The 25,013-nt window shown below is 39.4% G+C and overlaps 1 protein-coding gene and 2 long non-coding RNA genes across 13 annotated transcripts in view; 1 reads left to right on the top strand and 2 right to left on the bottom strand.

Annotated features, from left to right (window-relative positions):
* LOC129468467 (uncharacterized) overlaps positions 1-12,211 on the bottom strand; it is a 69,528-nt gene extending 57,317 nt beyond the window's left edge. Inside the window, exon 1 of the long non-coding RNA XR_008652671.2 lies at positions 11,994-12,211. This is a non-coding gene — a long non-coding RNA (uncharacterized lncRNA). The remainder of the gene's footprint in view (positions 1-11,993) is intronic.
* On the bottom strand, positions 9,557-10,576 carry LOC134733634 (uncharacterized). The gene is made up of 2 exons (XR_010117292.1): positions 10,477-10,576; positions 9,557-9,699 (listed from the first exon to the last, which is right to left on the bottom strand). It is a non-coding gene; the product is annotated as an uncharacterized lncRNA (long non-coding RNA).
* An 87-nt stretch (positions 12,212-12,298) lies between the features above and the next one.
* Positions 12,299-25,013, top strand: part of LOC134733471 (uncharacterized) — a 97,317-nt gene continuing 84,602 nt past the window's right edge. For 4 of the 11 annotated variants that reach the window (XR_010116951.1, XR_010116950.1, XR_010116949.1 and 1 more), the window contains exons 1-2: positions 12,299-12,447; positions 22,444-22,538. Coding sequence is in view for 1 of the 11 variants with exons in the window: in XM_063622812.1 (XP_063478882.1) it covers positions 12,440-12,447 (8 nt within the window). In the remaining 10 variants the exon portion in view is untranslated. Of the gene's footprint in view, positions 12,448-15,188; positions 15,273-22,224; positions 22,319-22,443; positions 22,539-22,797; positions 22,889-25,013 lie in introns of those variants that run through there. The other 7 variants (XR_010116952.1, XR_010116954.1, XR_010116947.1 and 4 more) reach the window with 6 other exon arrangements.

Raw genomic sequence — 25,013 nt, 5'->3', positions numbered from 1 at the left:
CACATATAGCACATCATGGGGTCAGCTGGACTCCAGTCACCAGTCTTCATCCTTGACAGGTGCTCCTTTCTGAACACCCAGTTCTGTGGCACTATCGGGTTTCTCGAAGGTGTTTTCAAGCAGAGCCTGCTGAACGTGAATTTTATCTCCCTCATTGACTGTTCAAACTTCTACTCCAAAAGAGCATATAAAAATAAAGCTTAGAGTTAGCTTAGCTGCTTATATCTTTGGTAGGACAGCAGTTTTCAAACTATGCTTCTCACAGCCTTAGAATTCGACCAAGCATCTCCCAGGCTTCTGGATGTTTTTGAGCTGAGCAGCTGGGTGCTCTAGGCTTTCCCCCTGATTCTATCTGAGAAACTCCACTTTTATCTGCTTTATTTACTGGTCTCCCTATAGGTATTAAGAACTGTTTGAGAACCACTACAGGGCAGGTTCTAGTCTGTAGTGTTATTTCCAGCCTGAACCCAAGTTCCAGTTTCTTTACATGACATGCCAATGAATCTCTGCTTCATGGCCTCCCAGTAGAAGAGGTAAGACAGAAGCAGCCCACTGGTCTTCAAGACATATTGTCATCTGTCACATCAGGATGCCCCTAGGGAGTCTTAAATCCAGAAAAACACGGGAGTAGTCATTTCACATCTTAAGACCCCTTGATGAGAGAAACCTCATTACCATGTGTACACAGTAGCTGATATTTTACACAGACTAACTGGCCTGCTTTCATTCTTTTTAAATACCCAAAGGTATCCCACCTACATGAGGAGCTGAAGGCCTACAAACTGTGATCATAAAAAAAGTTTGCACACTACACAAGTGCTAAAGAGCACCTGAAACCACTTTGCGTCTATTTGTTTTGCCCCCTAATATGCACACTGGTATATTAGTGTTTCTTTTGAATTCCCCTGGGTTTGGATATTATACACCCAAGTTCTAGTTCAAATTGAGTTTTCACAGCTGGATTATAAACCAATGGAAATGTTGACCTAGCACCAACTATATCATTCCAAATAGGTGTTGCTTTAATTAGCTTTATCGTAAAACAAAAATTAAAAATTAAAGGAAAACATTTTAATGTGCCTAAGAGTTTCTTATGGTCTTAGAGGGAACAGGCAGATTGTTGAGGACTTTCAAGCCTTATCTCCTTTTCTCAGAAGTTCTCTGAAAAATTCAGCAACACTTCTGAAACTATAATAACACCTCAATGATTTAAGAGAAGAAAACATCTGGCTACCCTGGCATTTTTGCCAGTGAAGGAGGAAGTTTTTAAATGAAGGGAGAGTGGCTTCAAAGTCCATTCCCCTAAGTCTCAGATGTCTTACCTCAGGCAGGGAGAGGACAGAAAAGTAAGGCTTGGGATGTTACTCCTAATCTGAAAGGAAATTATCACTATGTTCCATGCAAAGACAAAGAAGTTCTGTGTAATTTCAATTCGATGCAGAAAGCATGGCTACTGTGTACTTATTAGAAAGGCGGAAGAGAGGTTGCAGAACTCCTACCCCCAAGATGTATTCAAGCTCGTTGTCTCACACACAAGAAGCCATTTATAGAATAAATTAAACTTGCGTATGAATTAGCTCAGGTGTGTCAACCTTTCGGCCAGAAAGCACACACTTCCTCTGGATGTTTAGGATGACTTTCTGGAAGAGGAAGCCGAGTGAGAGGCTAGGTTAGGAGATTGACTGTGTAGAAAGGAGACAGTGGAACAGCTCGGGCTGGGGAGATTGCATGAGTAAAGACAGGGAGCAGTGGTTCTCCATTTTCAGCCCCCTGGAGGGCTTCTTACAACAGGTCCCTGGGCCCCCAGAGACTGATTCAGTGGATTTGAGATGGGGTCCAAGAATGTGTATTTTAACATGTTCTCCGTTGATGCAGACACTGCTGTTCTGAGGATCACACTTGAGAAACACAGGCATAGAGAAAAGATTGTGCAAGGATGTCAGGATTTGAGTGCAGGTGCTTGGCTTAGCTGTAAGAGAATTTGCATAGAAGAGTGGAGAAAATGGTTTCTTAAACAAATAAACAAAAACTAACTTGTTTGTTGATGATGTGAAATAATCACTTTCTATCTAAAAAATAAAAGTCAGTAATTCTCAATGTAACCTTCTTTCCAGATACCCAATGTGTCTGGTTCACTTTTCTCAAAGGAAAGAGGAAAAAAAATTCTCTACTGAGCATTATGCATGCTGCTGTACCCATGTTATCTCATTTAGTCCCCATGAAAAGGCAGCTGCAATAAAAATAATCACAATAGTAATAATGACAATGGCTACTATTTACTTTGCATCAACTAAGCATTTCGCTTGCCTTCTAAATGCATCCTTGCAGGCACAGGTTGCATGTTGAATGAGATGAAGAGAGGTTCTGTTACTCTTAAACACTGTATCTTCTCACAGAGACAAAATCTTCTTTTTTCCTCTCTCCCAGAAAACTGCCAACTTCTCTAACCCTTTCTATTACCCAGATTATGGTTTCAGCTCTTTTGAGATACAAGGAACATAGAAACACTAAAGTACCTTAAGTGATAGAGACATCATGACACTATATAGAAATAAAACAGGGGACACCACACAGCTGGGTCTCTTGAAAACAGAACAGCATTCATAGTTGGAGAGCTGTCTGATGATACTCTCAACCTGTCTCCTCAGAAGTGCCATCCATTGTTCTCTACCGTGAAGGCCCACAATTCTTCTGAAGCAACTTCTTTCTCTGATGCCTCTCTTCTCTGCTCTTCTGGTGTGTGTATGTGTGTGTGTGTGCCAACCCCACCCCCGCAAGAGAAAGAATCTGATTGGTTTCCAGTCACCATTCAACATGGGGCACCTCTATCAGGCAGTTGTTGCATCACAATTCCTAACGAGCTGTTGGTCCAGCCTATAGAGCAGCAGCGCTGTCCAACAGAAATATAATGCCAGTGACAATTACAAGCAACATATGTAATTTTTAATTTCCTAGTAACTACTTTAAGCAAGTAAACTGAAAAAGGTGGAACTAACTGTAATAACATTTCATCTAAGCCAGCATATCTAAATTTATATTTTAACATGTGTTGAGTAAAACAAAATTAGTAATATGTTTTACTTCTTTTTTATATACTAAGTCTTTGAAATCCTGTGTGTATTTTATACTTGGACCATAACTTAATTCAGATCAGCCACATTTCCAGTGCTCAATAGCCACATGTGGCTAGTGCCTACTACACAGAACAGTATATTAAGTTGTTTTTGTCCAGAGGACTAACCTTTAGTTGCAACCATTATTGGTCAGAATAACAGGATCAAATGATATAATATGCTGAGAGAACTACCCCCATTTGCTTCATGAAGGTATTAAGGGCAAGAAGGGCATTCAGGGTCCCACAATCCATTCTCCTGCTTGTCCAAAGATGGTGTCAGTGGGTCTCTACCATCAATTAATATAAATAGGCTTTTACCTAAGCTGTAGTGGTACTTTCATTCTGGTCTTCCCTACTAATAGGCTAGAGACTACCTTTGTCTTTCTCCTATTTCCCAGTGATCTGGTAATTACTTTTACTTTAACAGCATTGAGTCTAGTTTTTATGTCACTGCCAAAGTTACTTTCAGCCATTTTTAATAACCCACATTCTCATACACATACATGCACCCAGGCTCATATACATTTATTTCTATAAAGCTTGTGATATATTTGCCATATTTTATAAGCCTTCTGACCATAAAAGATTATTCAATAAATTGTATCTCCTCCTATATACACTTACTTAGTACATACCTCTATGGCAGCATTTATCACTATTATGGTAGAGATGTGTTTATTCTTTCTCCTTCCAGATATTGCACTCAGCAAAGTCACTCTAAAATTCCAAGGGCTTAGCAAAGTATCTTGCACATAAATACCAATAAATATGTGATGGTTGAATAAATAAATGAATTATTATATTATTTGTCCTGAAAATTCTCAATTGCACCTGATTATAAATGGATAAAGACTTTAGAATGAAGAAAAATTTAAAAGTACATATAAAATCTTGCATAATCATCTATATAATCTTTTTACCCTGATTATTTGCTTTAGAGAAGAAACTACAAGTTTTGCTTCAAAATAGAATAGGCTCAAAAGGGAACCAAGGTGTGCAATATGGTGTAACAAGAGCACCATTCAATAAAGAATAAGGTGTTCTCCTCTCAGGCATTACAATTACTTTTCTCTATGAATGTAAATAAGTCCCTATGCTGTGTTATATTTAATGCTTAAAGCATTCTGGTTAGTTGATTATAAATGTCCTGTCTATGTCTAACTTTCTATGATTATAGAAATTCAAAAGTTGCAGATGAATAACATTTAAAAACAATCTGAGTCGAGGTTTTTATTATTTGCAATGGGAAAGATCTTAACTGATAATGGAGTATTTGGTGCTTTGCTCTGCAATTACTTGTTTATGTCTACATCTCAAATTAGACTAAATTTTTCACAGCAAAGACGTTATGGTGGTATAATTAACAGCTGAAACAGAGAATGGCACAGGTTGGAGTTGAATACATGTTTGACTGACTATGAATACATGCATGAGTAGCCGTTATCAAATTACCCATATCAAATACCCAGGATTGCCTTTGCTAAACAGTTAAAAGCAGGTGGAATGATGGCCTCTATTTGGGATATCTTTGTTTCAGACTTAAAGTCTGAAGATTACAAATAAAAAGTTCTAACACTCCCACTTTGTGTCATATAGGCAGGAAATTCTTCCAATATATTTATAATTTATTGAGAAAGATATATTGATGCCTTCCATCATGATTGTGAATTTACATATATGTCCTTGTTCTCACACATAAGTGGAAGTTGAACAATGAGAACACATGGACACAGGGAGGGGAACATCACACACTGAGGCCTGTCAGGAGGTAGGGGGAAAGGGGATGGAGAGCATTAAGACAAATACCTAATGCATGCAGGTCTTAAAACCTAGATGATGGGTTGGTAGGTGCAGCAATCCACCACAGCACATGTATACCTATGTAACAAACCTGCACGTTCAGCACATGTTCTTTAAATTCCATCAAATTTTGCTGTTTTTGAAGGTATGTTATTAAGTGTAAGCAAATTTCAAATTGTTACACTATAATAGTGGATTAATCATTTTATCAGTAAGAAATGGATTTATCTGTATAATGCTTCTTGCTTTAGAGAAGATTGATAATAGTGTAGCCACATCATCTTTCTTTTGATTAAGGTTTGCATCAGTAGTGTAAATGTTAAAACAAAGTTTTAACAGTCAAAATTTCTGAATGTTTCACAACCTTGCAAGCCCTTAATAGCTGGCTCCAGTATACTACTGGTTTGCCTAATATAGATTTTCCATACTTTTACTTTCAATAGTTTTGTCTCCTTATATTTAAAGTGCATCTCTTCTGAGCAGTATATGGTTGGACTTTTTACAAAATCTAGCTTAATCTTTTTTGTTTGTTTTCTCAAGGAAAAGTCTCACTCTGTCACCTAGGCTGGAGTGCAGCAGCATAATCATAGCTCACTATAGCCTTGACCTCCAGGGCTCAAGTGATCCTTCCACCTCAACCTCTCAAGTAGTTGGAACTACACATGCACACCATTATGCCCACCTAATTTGTTATTTTATTTTTTTGTAGAGATGGGGTCTTGCTATGCTGCCAAGGCTGGTCTTGAACTCCTTGGCTCAACCGATTCTCTTGCCTCAGCCTCCCAAAGTGCTGGGATTACAGGTATGAGCCTCTGGCCTACTTTAGTCTTTTAATTAGGATATATAGGCCATTTACATTTAATGGAACTACTAAAATATTTAGGTCTATATTAATATCTGTTTTTTCATCTTTCACATTAATTTTGATCTCCTTTTCTCCTTTCTTGGCCTTTCTTTGGCTTAATCAAGTATTCCCTATTACCTATTACCACTTTGATTAGCTCATTAAGTAAACATTCATTTAGTTTTGTTTTAGTGGTTATCTTGAAGACTACAGTGTGCATTTTTTTATTTATTAGAAACTAATACAAATTTGTGCTTCTACCACTTCACTGATGTTGAAAGAGCCTTGGAAATCTTGAACGTTTGAACGTTGAGAGTTAAAAGGCCCTGTATCTGGGGTCCTCCAAGACTATCCCAAGTTTTTATTACTCACTAAGAGGATTCACAGAACTCAGAATATAGTTATGCTAATAGCTATGATTGATTACAGCAAAATGATACAAAACAAAATCAGCAAAGGGAAAATGTACATATAGCAGAGTTCGGAGGGAACTAGAAACAAACTTCCAAGAGTCCTTTCCCAGTGGAATTATATAAGAAGTGCTTAATTCCTGTAGCAACAAGTTGTAACAACACTTGTCAAATGCTTGTCTACCAGGAAAGCTCATTAGAGACTTACCACCCAGGGTATTTATTAAATATTGGTCATATAGACAACTTCTGTCTAGCATGTACCAAAATTTCAGACTTCCAGAAGGAAACCAGGTGTTCAGCATAAACCATATGGTTCACACAAACTCTTTACACACAGTGAACCACTCCTATTGGCTCAGGAAATGGTGGGAACCCTCCTAAAATCCAAGTTTCCAGATGCAGAGCCAACCTTGCAAGCAGGCCTTTCTAATGATAGCAGTCTAAGGACTGTTATATTAGTTTTGCTATTGCACAACCCTCTGTATCCTTCCTGTTATTGTTACTATATATTTTATTTCTACATACATTGTAAATCTCATTAAATATTATTGTTACTGTTTTCTAGTGTCAATATTAATTTAGATTTACCCATATATTTAACCATTCTATTGTTCTTCTTTTCTTCTTGCATTTTCTGTGTTTCTGACTGAGAGGTTCCCTTAAGTATTTCCTGCAGGGAAATGAGTCAGGAATGAGTTCTCTCAGCTTTTGTCAGGAATACCTTTATTTGTTATTTGTTTATGAGTATTTTTTTTACTGGCTATAGAATTCTGACAGCTTTTATTTTTGTTTCAGCACTTTAGAGATATCATTCCATTGTCACATAGTTCCCTTCATTTCTGTTGAGAAGTGAACTGTTAAAGTTGCTCTTTCAAAAGTAACATACCTTTTTTTCCCTTTGGCTATATTTATTATTTTCTCTTTATTTTTTGTTTTGACAGTTTTACTCTGATATGCCTAGGTTTTGGATTTGCAGTGCTTCTTGAATCAATTCTCAGCCATTTTTCTTCAAGTATTGCCTCTGCCCCATTCTCTCTTTAATTATGCTAGGTTTAGACTAATGACTCTAAATTTGGAAAATTTTGTCCCTAGCACAAAATATCCATACAACAAATAATTATTTGGCTCAAAATACCAATAGTGCAGAGGTTCAGCAACTCTGTGTTAGATTTTTCACCATATTTGATGTGTCTCTGACATTATTTTCTGTAATTCTTATGCTTTTTTTGTCTTCAGGCTTCACTGTGAATATTTCCTACTAACCTATCTTCTAGCTTACTGAGCTCCTTTTTAGCTCTGTCTAATCTGCTGTTCACCTATTTCTTAATATCAGATATTAAAACTTTATTCCTAAAATTTTCCATTTGATTACTTTAAAAAGATTCCAATTCTATAATGAAATTCTTCATATTGACATCTATTTTATTAAACATATTAATTAAAATTATTTTTAAACATATCTAATAATTTGAATATCTGAGTCACATATCTCTTTCTCTTGTTTATTAATTTATTGATCTTGTTTCTTAGCATGCCTAATCATTTTTTGTTGAATGTCAGATATTGTATATGAAAATTTTTAATGCTTTGAATAACGCAGTATTCTTTCAGAGGGGATTCGGCCTCCCTTCTGACGGCAGGAGGAGACAGATTGTCTCAATCTAATTATAGATGGAACTGACTTGAGACTGATTTGCATCATTGGAAAACTTGGTCTACCTCTGCTTGTAGAATATAACCTTCCAGTGGTCCCAGCTTAGAGCCTGAAGTGTCTGCAATGACTCCTCCTCTTTTTCAACTTTTAAACCCAATTTTAAAAAAATTTCTTGGCACCATGTGACTGCCAAAGACTCTGCTCTGCTTTTCAGTTGTTACTGTTTAGCTTTGCAGCCTCTTGCCCTATATAGCTTAATTACCAAATGCCCAGAGAATAAAAACGGTGCCAAATATCAGGCTCCCTTTTCTGCACCTTTCTTCCCTCCAGGATTTTAGCCCTCACATTTTAGCTGTCTTGGAAATCCAGAATTTCAACCTTTTGTTCCCTACACCTTAACATTGCCTAAAGCTGTACCACTTCTCTGCCCAATAGAAGTGCTCCTCTGATAGGCTAATGTGAAGGTTGCAGATACTAGGATGAAATCACTCTTGGCAGGCCCAAACAAACTGAAGCTGGGAAAGCGTGAAGACAGAGAGCTAATGCTTGTATGTCTGAAACAAGATTGTCCCAAGGACTTTTTAAAATAATCTCACAAGAAATTCTTTCATGTCCTTTAAGCATCTCATGCTTTTTATGACCTACATTTTGCATGCATGCACATATTTCTATGACCAGATTTAACACTAGACATTCTTTAGGACTGCAGCAATTCAGATAAAATGTTCTCAGAAGAACACTTGCCTAGTAATGGCATCTCCACAAATGAACTGATGCCAATTCCAGCTTTAAGCCTACAGAACCAATAAAAGTCTTTCTAAGTAGCTTATGTAAACCTCTCCCTTTTTGCCAAATAAAAGCTTCCCCTTTCCTTCCCCTCTTCAGTTGCACCTGAGACTTGCTATAGCTGTGCATGCCCGGTTATAATCCTCTTTGCTTACTCTTGAATAAAATCATTAAATTAAGAGGTAAGTTTTTGTTTTGTTTTTTTGTTTGTTTGTTTTTGAAACTGAGTCTTTCTCTGTCGGTGGTGTGATCTTGGCTCACTGTAACCTCTGCCTCCTGGGTTCAAGGCATTCTCCTGCCTCAGCCTACTGAGTAGTTGGGATTACAGGCGCATGCCACCACACCCCGCTAATTTTTTGTATTTTTAGCAGAGACAGGGTTTCACCATGTTGGCCAGGCTAGTCCCCTAACCTCAAGTGATCCACCCACCTTGGCCTCCCAAAGTGCTGGGATTACAGGCCTGAGCCACCACACCCAGCCCTAAGAGATAGTTTTCTCTGATGTTTTTTTTTTGAGGTTGACACTTATCCCATACTAAAAATTGCCAAATGTCCTGACTAGAAAAGCGGGATATTCACCTCACTGAGCTTTCTTTCTTCCAGTATGTGGCCCTTTAAGTCCTTGCGTTAGTAGTGCCATCATGCCTTTAGACACTTTTAAAAATCAACCTTCTCTTTTGGTTGTTTCTGGCAAGAGTTTTAAGTCTGCCACAAACTACTACATCATAGCCAGAAGTATAAGTCTATATTTAGAAATTAGGTTAGACATAAGGAAAATACTTATATATTTTTCTATGACTATTATTGGATGCTACACTGAGTCATCAAAGGTAGAAGTAGTCTCCTGCCCCATTTAAAAGCTGAAGGAATCTCCCAGGGACCTGCAATAAGTAAAGAGGCATATATCATAGGGAGGGGTGCAGAAAGAGGGGCAGCAACACAAAATAATTTTTCATGATTTCTTGTGACTTTATGGATCTCTCAATTCTGCTAATACTTGAACATTCAGAACGTGAACACAACCATGTGTTTTATTCCCACAGTTCTCATTTTGGTTTGCACATAATGCAGAGATAGACAATTGCAACCTAAAGTAGAAGAATGAAAATATAAGAGCTCTATGTTTGCATAATGTCTCCAGTTTGATTACAGTCACGAAATACAGTATATTTGTACTTTTTACTTTAAATCCCATGAGTGGTCTAAATTTTTTTAAAAAAATATGTTTTCAGAATAAGGAGATTTAAAAAGGATTTCATATAGTCCAGGAATTTCAACTAAGGTTTTCCAGCAACACCACACTCATACCACCTCAGGCATTTGCCAATCTGTTATAAAAGAAAAACCCTATGTGTAGTCACATACAGTCATTGAAAGAGCCTTAGGCATACTTCCTGTGTAAATTGAGTGTGCATATTAAGTGGGAAGTGAATGGTACATGTGTGAAATCTTGGTTATTCAGTTTAAGGCCCAGAGAGATTATTAACATAACTTTGCAGGCTCTGTGCAGCATAGTCAGCAATGACCATTTCCCTGAGATGGATTCAGGTAGAGGGAGCCCTGCCAGGAGGAGGCCTGAACACTGCAGGGGCAGCAGCCTGCTTCCTTTCTGCAACAGCTTGCTGCCTGGCATTGTTGGGGTTGGGAGTGCAGGGGTGCAGGGGAGACAACAGGCACTTCTGTAAAAGTGGTTCCAGTGTGTGGTAGGAGACTTTTTTCTCCATCTCCACCTCTCTGGTCCATCTCTTTTAGATGAGCCCCGAGCCTGTGGGCTTAGAATGTATGAGGATAATTTGCAAGGGAGCTTGATGTGGTACTAACAACCATGCACTGTGGGTTCTGATGCCCTTAGCTAATTTTCTGACCTTGGGTGAGTCCTCCCCCTTCTTTGCCTGATTGTTCTCTATCCTAAACGAAGAGGTATGAGTGAATGATCCTAACAATGGCATGCAGCTGAAACAGCCTGGATATGTGTTCAGTTTCCTCATCCTCCATCCACCATCCCCAGGGGATGTCTGATCACCCTGGCCTGCCTTCAGCAAGAATTCTCTTAAGTCAATTTAGCCACAGTCCCCCTTACCCCTGATGTTTCCTCTTGGTAATGTTCTATCCTCTGACCTCCGCCCTGCTCCTTGGCTATAAACTTCCACTTGCCCATGCTGCATTTGGAATTGAACCCAAGACCCCATTGCAGTGGTCCCTGTGTTAATAGTCTTACTTTGCTTTAAGAGTATCATTTAATCATGTTTTTTCGCAAAGCCACAGACGGGTACAGGTCCATGGCCTGTTAGCAACTGGGCCGCACAGCAAGAGGTGAGCAGTGGGCAAGCGAGCATGACCGCCTGAGCTCTGCCTCCTGTCAGATCAGCAGAGGCATTAGATTCTCATAGGAGCCGGAAGCCTATTGTGAACTGCACATGTGAGGGGTCCAGATTGCATGCATGCTCCTTATGGGAATCTAATGCCTGATAATCTGGGGTGGAACAGCTTCATCCCCCACAAACCATCCCCCACCCCCTGCAACTGCCCCCAGTCCATGGAAAAATGTTCTTCCATGAAACAAGTCCCTGGAGCCAAAAAGGCTGGGGACTGCTGCATTAGGGAACTCAGGTGCAGAAAGGTTAAATCACTTGCCCAACTACTTACCCTGATAGGGTGATAACTTGACTCTAGGTATTTTGATTTCAAATTCCAGAAATTTACCACCTCACTGAACTTCCCCTAAGTTTATTATTTTTCTTTTCACACGCACACAAACATACGTGGATGTGTGAGCATGCTCGTGCAAGCATGCACACACACACACATGCAGAAACTAATTGAAACACAGCCAGATATTACATATGTTCAGAGTGTTCTATATATATACACACAATCATGTATTAAATAAACAAAATCCACATAGCCTCTCAGTTTCCCTGACCTTATAACAGAATAAATACTACTGCTGGGTCAGAGAAAGGGAGCTAGCCTCATGCTTCCCCCTGCACTGACGTGCTTTGTTTTTTAAAGAAATTTCCATTTACACTACTATTATTTTCATTGTCTTGATCATCCAAACCTCAAAGGAAAGAGGCTAATGATATTCCCCTAGCCCCCACTCCTCACACTCATGCTGAGAATGGAAGCAGCTCAGATTGACTGAATTGACTCTGCAAACCCTTCAGGAACATTAATGGAGTTGCTACTATAAACAGCTGGAGTTGCCATTTGCATCTCACTCTGTCTTCCTTTTTTTCCTTAAAAATTTTTTTTAGAAAAGCACCTACAATACCCTGGGGGAATTTTCCGGGACAAGCTGCAGGTGCTATGGATATTTTCATTTAATAATCATTCTTGCAATTCAGCACATTTGTAATCCATGTGGTAAACTCTGACTTACATTTCTCCCAGTGGACGCTGGCCAGATGCAGAAACCAAAGAGCTTGGTGCCGGTACTGCCTCTTCCCTCTTTTATAGTTTGTGCATTTGGATGTGTTTAGCATGATCTGCGAGTGCAGGGTAAGGAATGTGCTGTGCTTAAAAGACCCTTTTGTTGACATTAAGCAATCATAAATATATGCAGCACTTATACTCCCTGCCTTTAGTGTGGAGGGCTTTAATTGGATGGTCTTCTCATGTGACATCATAAAGAACATATGCATATTTGTGGCAATTCCATTGGATCTTGAAGAAGTGAGGCACATACGGAGCAGCACATTCCTAACATCTATGGATTGCCTCATATATGTCACCACATCTTCCCACCAGGCTTGCTTTCCCTACACTCCAAGATGGTAACTTCCCAATCTGTCCAAATTTTATTTGGAATCCTCCTGGACTGTGTAAATGTCAAGGTCAGTTTCCTTTCCATGTGAACAGCTTTGAAAGGAGAACTGCATGCCTTACTCCCTCATAAATACAAGCCAGAGCATCTTCTTTTTTTTCCCTTTTTTAAGAGGAGAAGGGAATGAAAGGGGATGTTTGGGCAAAAGTTAAAAAAGAAATCCCTTTTCAAGAATGACGTTCTCCTTATTTTCACCACATAAACAAAATGTTTAAGCCTGCACAGAGCCAGGTTTCAAATAGTGGATTTTTCTGGATAAGTCATTCTGCTGCTGCACCAAGATACAATCTCTTAAGGAAGCAAACTCCATCGGGGGCAAACGTCACCACCTGCATGCCTGGGAGAGGGTACAGTCATGGCCCTAGGAGAAAACAGATGGTGCCCTTAAAGGAATAATACAAGAGATGTTAACAGGGACTGTGTTCAAGAGTGTGAAGAGAGTTAAGGGAACCAGTAAAGAATGGGAGCTCTCGGCCAGGGGCGGTGGCTCATGCCTGTAATCGCTGCATTTTGGGAGGCCAAGGCGGGCAGGTCATCTGAGGTCGGGAGTTCAAGACAAGACTGACCAACATGGAGAAACCCAGTCTCTACTAAAAATACAAAAAAATAGCCGGGCTTGGTGGCACATGCCTGTAATCCCAGCTACTGGGAAAGCTGAGGCAGCAGAATGGCTTGAACCCGGGAGGTGGAGGTTGCAGTGAACTGAGATCACGTCTCAAAAACAACAACAACAACAACAACAACAAAGAATGGGCATTCTCTAGGACAAAATGAAGTAGAAAGCAGGAAGATTTCAGGAATAATAAGTATCCAAACTCCTTTTTCCTTCCTGCTCCCAACCCCTTACTATGCCTCTCATTGGCCAAAACCAACCAGTAGCCAGAAGTCAAGGAAGGGAGTGTCCAGAGGGGTAGAGGGGCAGACAAGCTGGCAGGCAGCAGGAGTGAGGCCTCAGGCACTGAGTACTCCTGCTCATCTACATAAAATCAATCACATCTATTTCTCACAGCAACTCTATGAGGCAGTTGTAACTTGCATAGGACAGACAGAGAAACAAAGGTGGGAAAAATAAAGTAACTTGCTCAACTTTGCATAGTTAGATGATGGAGTTTCCAGTGAAAGAATTGCTAGGCTTCTGCGTAAGAAAGTGACTGACAGGGCTTAAACAAGCATGGTCCCACACAGAAACCTGGCAATTCTTTCATTGGAAAGGTCCATTTAGGTCTGGAAATCTTCAGTCTCAGGTTGTGAAACATTATCCACATCAGATGGTTCGTGGATTTCAGATAGACAGGAATGAGAGTTCAGATATTGAGAGATGTCAGGCCATCTTAAGAAAAGCTATTTACATCTATTTAGTGTCTTATTTTAGATAGCAATAATTCTAATAATGAGAATTTAGATAGCAAGGGCTACCAGGCAACCTGAAACAATAGAAATACATTCAGAAGAAAACCAAGAGCCTCTGGAAACACTCTCTTGTACAATAGTCACAAGCTTAGATAGTCATGGAAACCTCTGGGACAGTATCTACCCTGAATTCATGCCTTCATTACCTTGTCCTGGGAAACTATATGGGGTTTCAGTTGTATGGATTTTGAGGATGGTGTAGGAAAATGTATTTATTTCCTGTTCAGTACAGAAAAAATATTGCAAACTTTAAAATCACAGCATAAAATCATATGTCTGCAAAAAGACAAGGATTTGTTCATTTTTCTTTCTTTTTTTTTTTTTTTGAGGTGGAGTCTTGCTCTGTCACCCAGGCTGGCATGATGTTGGCTCCCCGCAAGCTCCACCTCCCGGGTTCATGCCATTCTCCTGCCTCAGCCTCCCGAGTAGCTGGGACTACAGTTGCCTGCCACCACGCCCGGCTAACTTCTTGTTTTTGTATTTTTAGTAGAGACGGGGTTTCACCATGTTGGCCAGGATGGTCTCGATCTCCTGACCTCGTGATCCACCCGCCTTGGCCTCCCAAAGTGCTAGGACATTGTTTTTAAGTCACGTCCTTTTCATACTTATGCATCTCATGTCATCATTGATTCTAAAATACACAGTTTAAAAAAACACCTTTGAACTACTCTGTAATATTAAGCATATTAGAGTTGATAGTATGATAGTGTTTACTTGACAGTATTTGTTCTTTTCACTGGTATATAAAATCATATTGTGTCTTTCGACTGATAGCTGCCTAGATTTGATAGAATATGGTATTATTGGTGCAGGTTAATTAGTGGGCATTTTGCTCCTCTTTGCACTGGGGTTGTGGTGAGCCCAGCCAAAGGGCTGGTGTCTGGACTGGGCTCATTCTTGTTTCTTTTCACTCTCTCAGGCCAACCTGGAGCTCTGGCCGAGCCTGGGGTTCAATTAGTTGATTCTGGTGTGGGAGCAGCTAGGGTTGGCTCACAGCTTTGGGGTGTCATGCAGGGAGAAAGGAAAGTGAGTCTCTTTGGGGAAGGTGGCCTTGAGAATAAAAAAGTCAGTCTGAAATCCAAAATATGGTGGAGGTGGAAACAGGCAGTGACTGAGTGGGGCAGAGTGATTACAGCAAAATGCACAGTAAAGGAACTGCATCTCAGGTCAAGTGCAGGCAGCGGAGGCACATGTTTGAGAGAGTCAGGATCCCAGAAAGCAAGCCATTGGAGGGGTCAGTCCTTCTTCTTAACAATCTTCATTTGATCTCAACTTTGAACCAGTTGCTGAAACGAAGAGATTCTGAAAATATGTTCTCCTTCTGTTTTTTTTTTTTTTCAGTCTCCATTGTGTCGCCATAAACACATCTGATAAAATGGAGATAAACCTTTAAAACAGCTGCTTCTCATGGTTTCTTCTGGTGAGGTAAGGGACCCCTTGGTGATGGAGTTAGAAGATCAATTGACGCCACAATACCCCTGGCTCAGGCGTGTGCCATACAGGGTGGGTCTCTCATTGGTGCCAGGCTCCTCCCAAGCCCTCTGATTTCCCTTTGGCACTGGGGGTCCATATTTGTTGGCCCCAGGTTTCCATAACAAAATACAGTACTACAGATTGAGTTGCTTAAACAACAGAAGTTTGCTTTCTCATTGCTCTGTTCTGGAGGCTGGAAGTCCACAATCAAGGTGTCAGCAGGGGTGGTTTCTTCTGAAGTCTCTCTACTTGGCTTGGGGACAGCATCTTCTCATTTTGTCTTCACGTGGTCTTTTCTGTTTGCATCTGTGATGTCTCTATTTGTGTCCACGTTCCTTCTTTTTATAAGGATGCCAATCACATCAGATTAGAATCCATCCTAATGGCTTCATTTAACTGAATCACCTCTTTAAAGATCTGTCTCCAAATACAGTCAGATTCTGAGGTATCGAGGTTTAGGTCTTCAACATATGAATTTTGAAGAGACACAGTTTAGCCTATAACAGGTCCCATGGAGATTACAGCAACTAATTTTAAGTTTTTCCTTAAGATTCACTTGCTTTTTATACTTTTTTGTTAAGATTAATCTGAATTTATAAGCTGCTATGGTTTTGAGACAGAAAGTTTTTTTTTTTTCTTTTTTTAATTATTATTATTATACTTTAAGTTTTAGGGTACATGTACACAATGTGCAGATTTGTTACATACGTATCCATGTGCCATGTTGGTGTGCTGCACCCATTAACTCATCATTTAGCATTAGGTATATCTCCTAATGCTGTCCCTCCCCCCTCCCCCCACCCCACAACAGTCCCCAGAGTGTGATGTTCCCCTTCCTGTGTCCATGTGTTCTCATTGTTCAATTCCCACCTATGAGTGAGAACATGCGGTGTTTGGCTTTTTGTCCTTGTGATAGTTTACTGAGAATGATGGTTTCCAGTTTCATCCATGTCCCTACAAAGGACATGAACTCATCATTTTTTATGTCTGCATAGTATTCCATGGTGTGTATGTGCCACATTTTCTTAATCCAGTCTATCATTGTTGGACATTTGGCCTGGATCCAAGTCTTTGCTATTGTGAATAGTGCCGCAATAAACATATGTGTGCATGTGTCTTTATAGCAGCATGATTTATAGTCCTTTGGGTACATACCCAGTAGCGGGATGGCTGGGTCAAATGGTATTTCTAGTTCTAGATCCCTGAGGAATCGCCACACTGACTTCCACAATGGTTTAACTAGTTTACAGTTCCACCAACAGTGTAAAAGTGTTCCTATTTCTCCACATCCTCTCCAGCACCTGTTGTTTCCTGACTTTTTAATGATGGCCATTCTAACTGGTGTGAGATGGTATCTCATTGTGGTTTTGATTTGCATTTCTCTGATGGCCAGTGATGATGAGCATTTTTTCATGTGTTTTTTGGCTGCATAAATGTCTTCTTTTGAGAAGTGTCTGTTCATGTCCTTCGCCCACTTTTTGATGGGGTTGTTTGCTTTTTTCTTGTAAATTTGTTTGAGTTCATTGTAGATTCTGGATATTAGCCCTTTGTCAGATGAGTAGGTTGCGAAAATTTTCTCCCATTTTGTAGGTTGCCTGTTCACTCTGATGGTAGTTTCTTTTGCTGTGCAGAAGCTCTTTAGTTTAATTAGATCCCATTTGTCAATTTTGGCTTTTGTTGCCATTGCTTTTGATGTTTTAGACATGAAGTCCTTACCCATGCCTATGTCCTGAATGGTACTGCCTAGGTTTTCTTCTAGGGTTTTTATGGTTTTAGGTCTAACATGTAAGTCTTTAATCCATCTTGAATTAATTTTTGTATAAGGTGTAAGGAAGGGATCCAGTTTCAGCTTTCTACATATGGCTAGCCAGTTTTCCCAGCACCATTTATTAAATAGGGAATCCTTTCCCCATTGTTTGTTTTTGTCAGGTTTGTCAAAGATCAGATAGTTGTAGATACGTGGCATTATTTCTGAGGGCTCTGTTCTGTTCCATTGATCTATGTCTCTGTTGTGGTACCAGTGCCATGCTGTTTTCATTACTGTAGCCTTGTAGTATAGTTTGAAGTCAGGTAGCGTAATGCCTCCAGCTTTGTTCTTTTGGCTTAGGATTGACTTGGCGATGCGGGCTCTTTTTTGGTTCCATATGAACTTTAAAGCAATTTTTTCCAATTCTGTGAAAAAAGTCATTGGTAGCTTGATGGGGATGGCATTGAATCTATAAATTACCTTAGGCAGTATGGCCATTTTCACGATATTGATTCTTCCAGCCCATGAGCATGGAATCTTCTTCCATTTGTTTGTATCCTCTTTTATTCCATTGAGCAGTGGTTTGTAGTTCTCCTTGAAGAGGTCCTTCACATCCCTTGTAAGTTGAATTCCTAGGTATTTTATTCTTTCTGAAGCAATTGTGAATGGGAGTTCACTCATGATTTGGCTCTCTGTCTGTTATTGGTGTACAAGAATGCTTGTGATTTTTGTACATTGATTTTGTATCCTGAGACTTTGCTGAAGTTGCTAATCAGCTTAAGGAGATTTTGGGCTGAGACAATGGGGTTTTCTAGATATACAATCATGTCATCTGCAAACAGGGACAATTTGACTTCCTCTTTTCCTAATTGAATACCCTTTATTTCCTTCTCCTGCCTCATTGCCCTGGCCAGAACTTCCAACACTATGTTGAATAGGAGTGGTGAGAGAGGGCATCCCTGTCTTGTGCCAGTTTTCAAAGGGAATGCTTCCAGTTTTTGCCCATTCAGTATGATATTGGCTGTGGGTTTGTCATAAGTATCTCTTATTATTTTGAGATACGTCCCATCAATACTTAATTTATTGAGAGTTTTTAGCATGAAAGGTTGTTGAATTTTGTCAAAGGCCTTTTCCGCATCTATTGAGATAATCATGTGGTTTTTGTTTTTGGTTTTGTTTATATGCTGGATTACATTTATTGATTTGCATATGTTGAACCAGCCTTGCATCCCAGGGATGAAGCCCACGTGATCATGGTGGATAAGCTTTTTGATGTGCTGCTGGATTCGGTTTGCCAGTATTTTATTGAGGATTTTTGTATCAATGTTCATCAAGGATATTGGTCTGAAATTCTCTTTTTTGGTTGTGTCTCTGCCAGGCTTTGGTATCAGGACGATGCTGGCCTCATAAAATGTGTTAGGGAGGATTCCCTCTTTTTCTGTTGATTGGAATAGTTTCAGAAGGAATGGTACCAGCTCCTCCTTGTACCTCTGGTAGAATTCGGCTGTGAATCCATCAGGTCCTGGACTCTTTTTCATTGGTAAGCTATTGATTATTGCCACAATTTCAGAGCCTGTTATTGGTCTATTCAGAGATTCAACTTCTTCCTGGTTTAGTCTTGGGAGGGTGTATTTGTCGAGGAATTTGTCCATTTCTTCTAGATTTTCTAGTTTATTTGCATAGAGGTGTTTGTAGTATTCTCTGATGGTAGATTGTATTTCTGCGGGATCGGTGGTGATATCCCCTTTACCATTTTTTATTGCATCTATTTGATTCTTCTCTCTTTTCTTCTTTATTAGTCTTGCTAGCGGTCTATCAATTTTGTTGATACTTTCAAAAAACCAGCTCCTGGATTCATTAATTGTTTGAAGGGTTTTTTGTGTCTCTATTTCCTTCAGTTCTGCTCTGATTTTAGTTATTTCTAGCCTTCTGCTAGCTTTTGAATGTGTTTGCTCTTGCTTTTCTACTTCTTTTAATTGTGATGTTAGGGTGTCAATTTTTTATCTTCCCTGCTTTCTCTTGTGGGCATTTAGTACTATAAATTTCCCTCACACACTGCTTTGAATGTGTCCCAGAGATTCTGGTATGTTGTCTTTGTTCTCGGTGGTTTCAAAGAACATCTTTATTTCTGCCTTCATTTCAGTATGTACCCAGTAGTCATTCAGGAGCAGGTTGTTCAGTTTCCATGTAGTTGAGCGGTTTTGAGTGAGTTTCTTAATCCTGAGTTCTAGTTTGATTTCACTGTGGTCTGAGAGACAGTTTGTTATAATTTCTGTTCTTTTACATTTGCTGAGGAGAGCTTTACTTCCAACTATGTAGTCAATTTTGGAATAGGTGTGGTGTGGTGCTGAAAAAAATGTATATTCTGTTGCTTTAGGGTGGAGAGTTCTGTAGATGTCTATTAGGTCCGCTTGGTGCAGAGCTGAGTTCAATTCCTGGGTATCCTTGTTAACTTGAGACAGAAAGTTTTTTTCTTCTTCCGATATTTCCACACAAAAGGACACAGCATTTGCCCTCTCTTCTTTTCATTTAGCTATGTTTCCTTATACAGAGTTGCTGGGAATGCCTGTTTTTATATGCTGCAATTATTCATGTGGAAGACAGTAATATGCCAAATTTTGAGCCATTTCCCAAACATGTGCAATGTGTTCAAAGGCCAGGTAATTCCAAGAAGTCATCAGCCTCTATTATTCCTCTAAAGGGACTACTCTATGCATCCCTGTGAGTAATCAGGGCCCATTAAGCCTATGAGAACAGGCTGTGTGAGGAGAGAGAGCAGAGAAAGAGAAAAAGATTATTAGAGAAGAAATAATATTTTTAAAAGCATATCCTGACTTCCCAAGAAAATCAGGACAGAATCAAAATCCTCAGAAACTGGAATTGGAGCTCAAATAAATAGCCAAGATTTTTAAAGTTATTACTGTGTGTTCACTCATATACAAGGTGCTGGCCAGATAAAAAAATTCAATGGCTTCCACCATTTCTTGACCCATCTCATTTTGGCAGAGTCAATCACATCTAGATTAAGACATCCTTAAGTATCTTTAAGTTCAGAGGACTCAGTGAAATGAACATGCTTTTGTCTTAAAATAATGATAGCAAGTGCCATTCTATATATTTAAGCACAATGTACTTTAGCCATAAATAACAAGAGCCTGGGTTATAAGTATTTAAGGGTTTACTAAGAGTGTCTTCAAGGAGAGGCAAGATCAAAGTCAGAGATGTGCCAGGAATGAAAGTAAACCATTGTCAGGTGAATGAGATTAGAAGCCCTCCCATGCTTTTCTCTCCAGCCCTGCTGTTGCCACTCTTAAACTTTATGCTTCAATTACTTTTTCATGGGAAATTACAGGTGGCACCTAATTGTTTTCCCTACCTCTGGTCTTTGACCTGCTAATCCATCCTATTTACAACAGCTGATCACCATTCTGGACGCACTTCTCTGATCTGTCGGTTCATTCCTCAAGAGTCACTCCCAGTACCCCCACTGACTAATGAATAAACCTCATATACATTCTGGAAGTCAAGGCCCTTTACGATTTGACACCAACCAACCTTCCCAGTGTCATCTCTCATCACTCCCCATTATAAATCTTGTCCTTCATCCTGGAAACCCCTGAACCCAGTTGTAGTTAGGTCCCAAGAGCAGTCTGTTAAATGTATGAGTGCTCAGGTCCACCCCTATAGAACCCTCCATTGAGCTGGATCTGTAAGTCTGGTAGGGCCTAGGAATCTCCCCTTTAGCAGGACCCCATCAATACTGATGTACACCGAGTTTGGATGTTCCAGCCAAACCAAACCTTTGTTGTTCACTTGAAAAATCCTCTGTGTGTTTCCCGTGGTTCATCTCCACCATGAAACCAACTTCCTCTGACTCCACATCCCCTTTATCCCACCATCTTGAATTTTCTACCAGCAGCTGCAAAGTTTCTCTCCTTCTTACCTCTCTCTTAGTGTGTCTCTACCTTCCATACAGTCCATCTCACTTTCTATTACCTTACATTTTAATTATTTTTATACATGGTTTACCTCCCCATGAGATTATATGCTTTTTGAAGGCAAATTTCATGTCTAATTTACCTCTCCAGAACCAGTAAAAAAGCCTAGCAAAAAGATGACATATGGTAGGGATCTCTTGAATCAATGGGGTTTGCTAGACTTGGTAGCCCTAAATCTCTTTGAGAGGAAAAAGGCCAATAAATTTTTTGTTTGTTTCTATAAATATTGGAATCCTGTCTTTTTACAATAAGCTCAAGCAGAAACCAATATTCTTTGAAATGAAAAATGTCACACCAGATGAGTGAGTCATGAAATTTCAGAATCTCCTTCACACCTTTTATAAGGTACATAAACATGGTGCTATCTTTCTGTTGTTCATTTGGAGGAAATATATGTATTTTCCTCACAAAAACACTTTTGTTCTCATTTGATGAAAATAATCTATATGAAGTTAGCAGAGTGAACTGTCATTCATTCATGAGAATCGAAGGTAACAAATTAACAATCACCTTGAATTAACACATTTAGATAATCATTTAAAATTTGGGGGTTAATCTTCCATTTCTGAATATCTAAGATTAACTACCCCATAGAGCTTAAGCTCTATTTTAAGGAAGATACACCCCTGACTGAAGAGAGAGCCCTCGGAGAAGGAATCCTCAGATTTCTCACACCTGTGTTTTTTCATTGCTCCTATGGAGAGCTTAGGTTGGTGGACATTGGGAGCTTGAACTGCTCCTTGGGGAGGTTTTGCTGGAACAGTAGAGTTATTAAATAGCTAAAATGTCATGGGCAATAGATCTAGGTTACAAAGACAATACAAAGAAAGGTTTCCAAAATAATGTTCCCACCTGTAACTGAAGGCAGCAATGATGAATATAATCCCAAACAGCAGGCAATATAAAAAAAGAGTTGCTGAGCTCTGGAATGTATTATAAGAAGTCCTTGAATTCCTGTTTAGCCCATTCGAAACTTTCTCTTCATTTTACCAAATCCTGAAACTTATTATTCTTGTAATGAGTTCATATCTCATCCTCTATTTTTTAATCAAAAGTAGAAAATAGTTTAAAATTCCAGGAAAGCTTTTAAGACAGTTATAGCTCATACAAAATACTGTACCCATTTACCTTCTATTATAATCTGATCTCCCTCATACAGATACAAACACAATTCATCTAAATTCTAAGATGGCAAATTATTCCCTCAAAGATCTGGAAGTTTTTAAGGCAAGATGATCTTCAAAATAATTATTGTAAGTTTAACTGTTTAAAGGTTCAATTAATGCTTACTTCAGTTATTAATGACTTATAAGAAATTATCTCAAGGCATAGCAGTCTAACACAACCTTTTATTATGTTCATGGATTTTGTGTTTCAGGAGTTCGAACAGGGCAGAGCAAGAAGGGCACTTCTGACATCAGAGGCTCCAGCTGAAAGGTTCCAAATCTAGGAGCTGGAGTCCATCACTCACAGGTCTTATAGCTGATGCTAGCTTTTGGCTGAAGCCTCAATTCCTCTTCAGTGGGCCTCTCCCTATGGGCTAAAATTTGGGCTTCCTCACAGCATGGTGGCAAGATTCTAAAGGCAGGCATCCAGAAAGAGAAAGGGCCAAGCAGAAGCCATATTTTCTTTGATGACCTGGCTTCAAAAATCATGCAATACCTTTCATTCATTGAGGCCATCACAAAGCTCCAACCATTCTCAATGGGAAAGAAATAAATACTGACTCTCAATAGGGAGTGGCAAGGTTCTGGGAGGGCATATGGCACCCAGAATATGGCTGTAGGCATTTGTAAATGGGGTTGTTGACACTGAGCTTTCAGGTAGGTGATGTGGTTGGCTATTTTGCAGTGAGCCCCTGGTTTTGGTCTTTTCTTTGGGGATAATCAGATTTTTAAAAATATGTTCTTTCATTTTCTTGCTTAGGGAATTCTAGGAGACTTGTTAGGGCTGGGGGTTAAAATAGGACTGGGGAACTCAGCATTCAATATTTAATGCATATACCTTGTTTTCAGTAGGATAGCCCATCTTAACTGTACTAACGCCTGTGCCAGCCAACCCTCGTCCCAAGTTTCTCTGTTCTACCCTCTTCAGATAATAAACCTCTAGAGTGGAGGAAGGTCAGTTACCCAGTGGCATAGAACTTGGAAGAAAACCTAAACATCTGACTGCTTTGCCAGAAGTTTTCACCCAATCCTTTATATTTTCTTTCCCACCATCACGCCCAGTTACAAAGGAAACTGGAGCTGTCCTGTCCTGAGAATTCCAGAGATTCTGAAGAATCTGTGATGGGTTAACACGTTGATTCCCAGCTCTCTCCACTCTGGTTTTGGATTCCACTGTTTTGGTTTTGATTACCGATTTACTGTTGCTTCATATGCTTTCCAGCTTCCAAAATGTATGGCTGTTGTCTTCTCGCTTTATTTCCTAGTCCTTTGAATCTCTTTCCTATGGCTTTGGTAGGGTTTTGAAAGATGTGAGTTTAGCATAGTTGAACTACCATTTTAGCCTAATAATCTCTTCAGTCTCTTTCAACCATTGTTCAGGTGATATCATTAGCAAACCCCTAAAGACTAAATTCTTTCAACATGCTCCAGGTTTTCAACAACTCTCTTAAAGCATGGTAGTGCCGTAAACTGAATTTCAGGTATATTCTAACCAGTACAGATGACAATAGGTAGTTCTCTTGTTCCAGGCACTAAACTGAGCACCTTTCAAACTGTGTTAGTGCAGTGGCATCCCTCAAATCATTAACAACTGGTCTGAAAAAAAGCTTGAGGAATATTATGTTCCATTCTGTTCAATGTTTATCATATTATGAATCAAGAAAAGTGTGCTTAATTTGTTTTTATTTAATATTTCCAAAACAGTTGACTATATATAATCCCTTTTTTTTTGTAAGATTCTAATGTAATGTCCCTCAAAGTGGGTTAACCAACTACCTGCATTAGAATCATTGAGAGTTCATTTATATATTTGGATGCCCTTGGTCCTATTCCAGATCTGGAATCAGACTAGGCCTTAGGAATCTGCATTTTACATCAGACAACATATGCAATTCTTGTGCTACTTAAGATTACTGGGAGCCTATGCCTACCTATTTGAACCTTTACCCTGAGGAACTTCCACAGAGAAACACTTCTTCAGCCCCTCTCCATGCCTCACATATTCTACTCTTTAGGAATGACTTTTCTGAGTGGTAAACTTGGAAAAACACAATATGAATGCTTGGTCTAGCCCCTACCTCTCACTTCTCTCTTTGGGATCTACTTATTTGCCAGAAGGGTGCATTTTACTCTGCAGGGTGGGCTATGTGCTGAGGGAGGAATCTCATAATTATCTGATTGTTCCAAAGATTGGGCAGAAAAGTATACTAATAAAGGATTAAAACAATAGAAAATTCACTTACAATGTTAAAGGTGGAGGCTTAGTCTGCACAGAGCTATGCCTGTCTCTCAATTGGTTCTGAACCAATCTCTCCATTGGTTCAAAGGCATATTACATATTGAGTCCCCTCAAATCCTGAATTTACATTTGAAGATAATTGACCTATAGGCAAGTTTCAAAAAATACAACATAAGTACATCATGCAATGCAGTGGAAAACACATGGCTATTCATTTTACTTTTTTTTTTTAAAATTTGCATTCATGGGAAGAGCAGACAAGGTAAAGCAGCAGTGACTGAAATTCATCTATTTGGAAGTAATTCCAAAGGATTTGAAAATAGCCAGATCCATCCTTCATATTTCTTTTAAGATCCCTCTTAAGACAAGCAGAGAGATAGGAGACCAGAGTGTGTAACATCTGGTTTGTTTAGGGATAAGAAGGGTGCAGTGGAGGGAGTTCTTGGAAGCATTCTTAAAGGATGTGGTAGGACAGCACCTGGAAAAGCCTACTTTATTGAAGGGAGGCTTCAAGGACCCAGGCAGAGGAGGTCATGTTTAACA

Source organism: Symphalangus syndactylus, chromosome 18, assembly GCF_028878055.3.
Source record: "Symphalangus syndactylus isolate Jambi chromosome 18, NHGRI_mSymSyn1-v2.1_pri, whole genome shotgun sequence".
NCBI lineage: Eukaryota > Metazoa > Chordata > Mammalia > Primates > Hylobatidae > Symphalangus > Symphalangus syndactylus.
The sequence above is the reverse complement of the archived record's forward strand: the minus strand, read 5'-3'. Positions and strand labels throughout refer to the sequence as shown.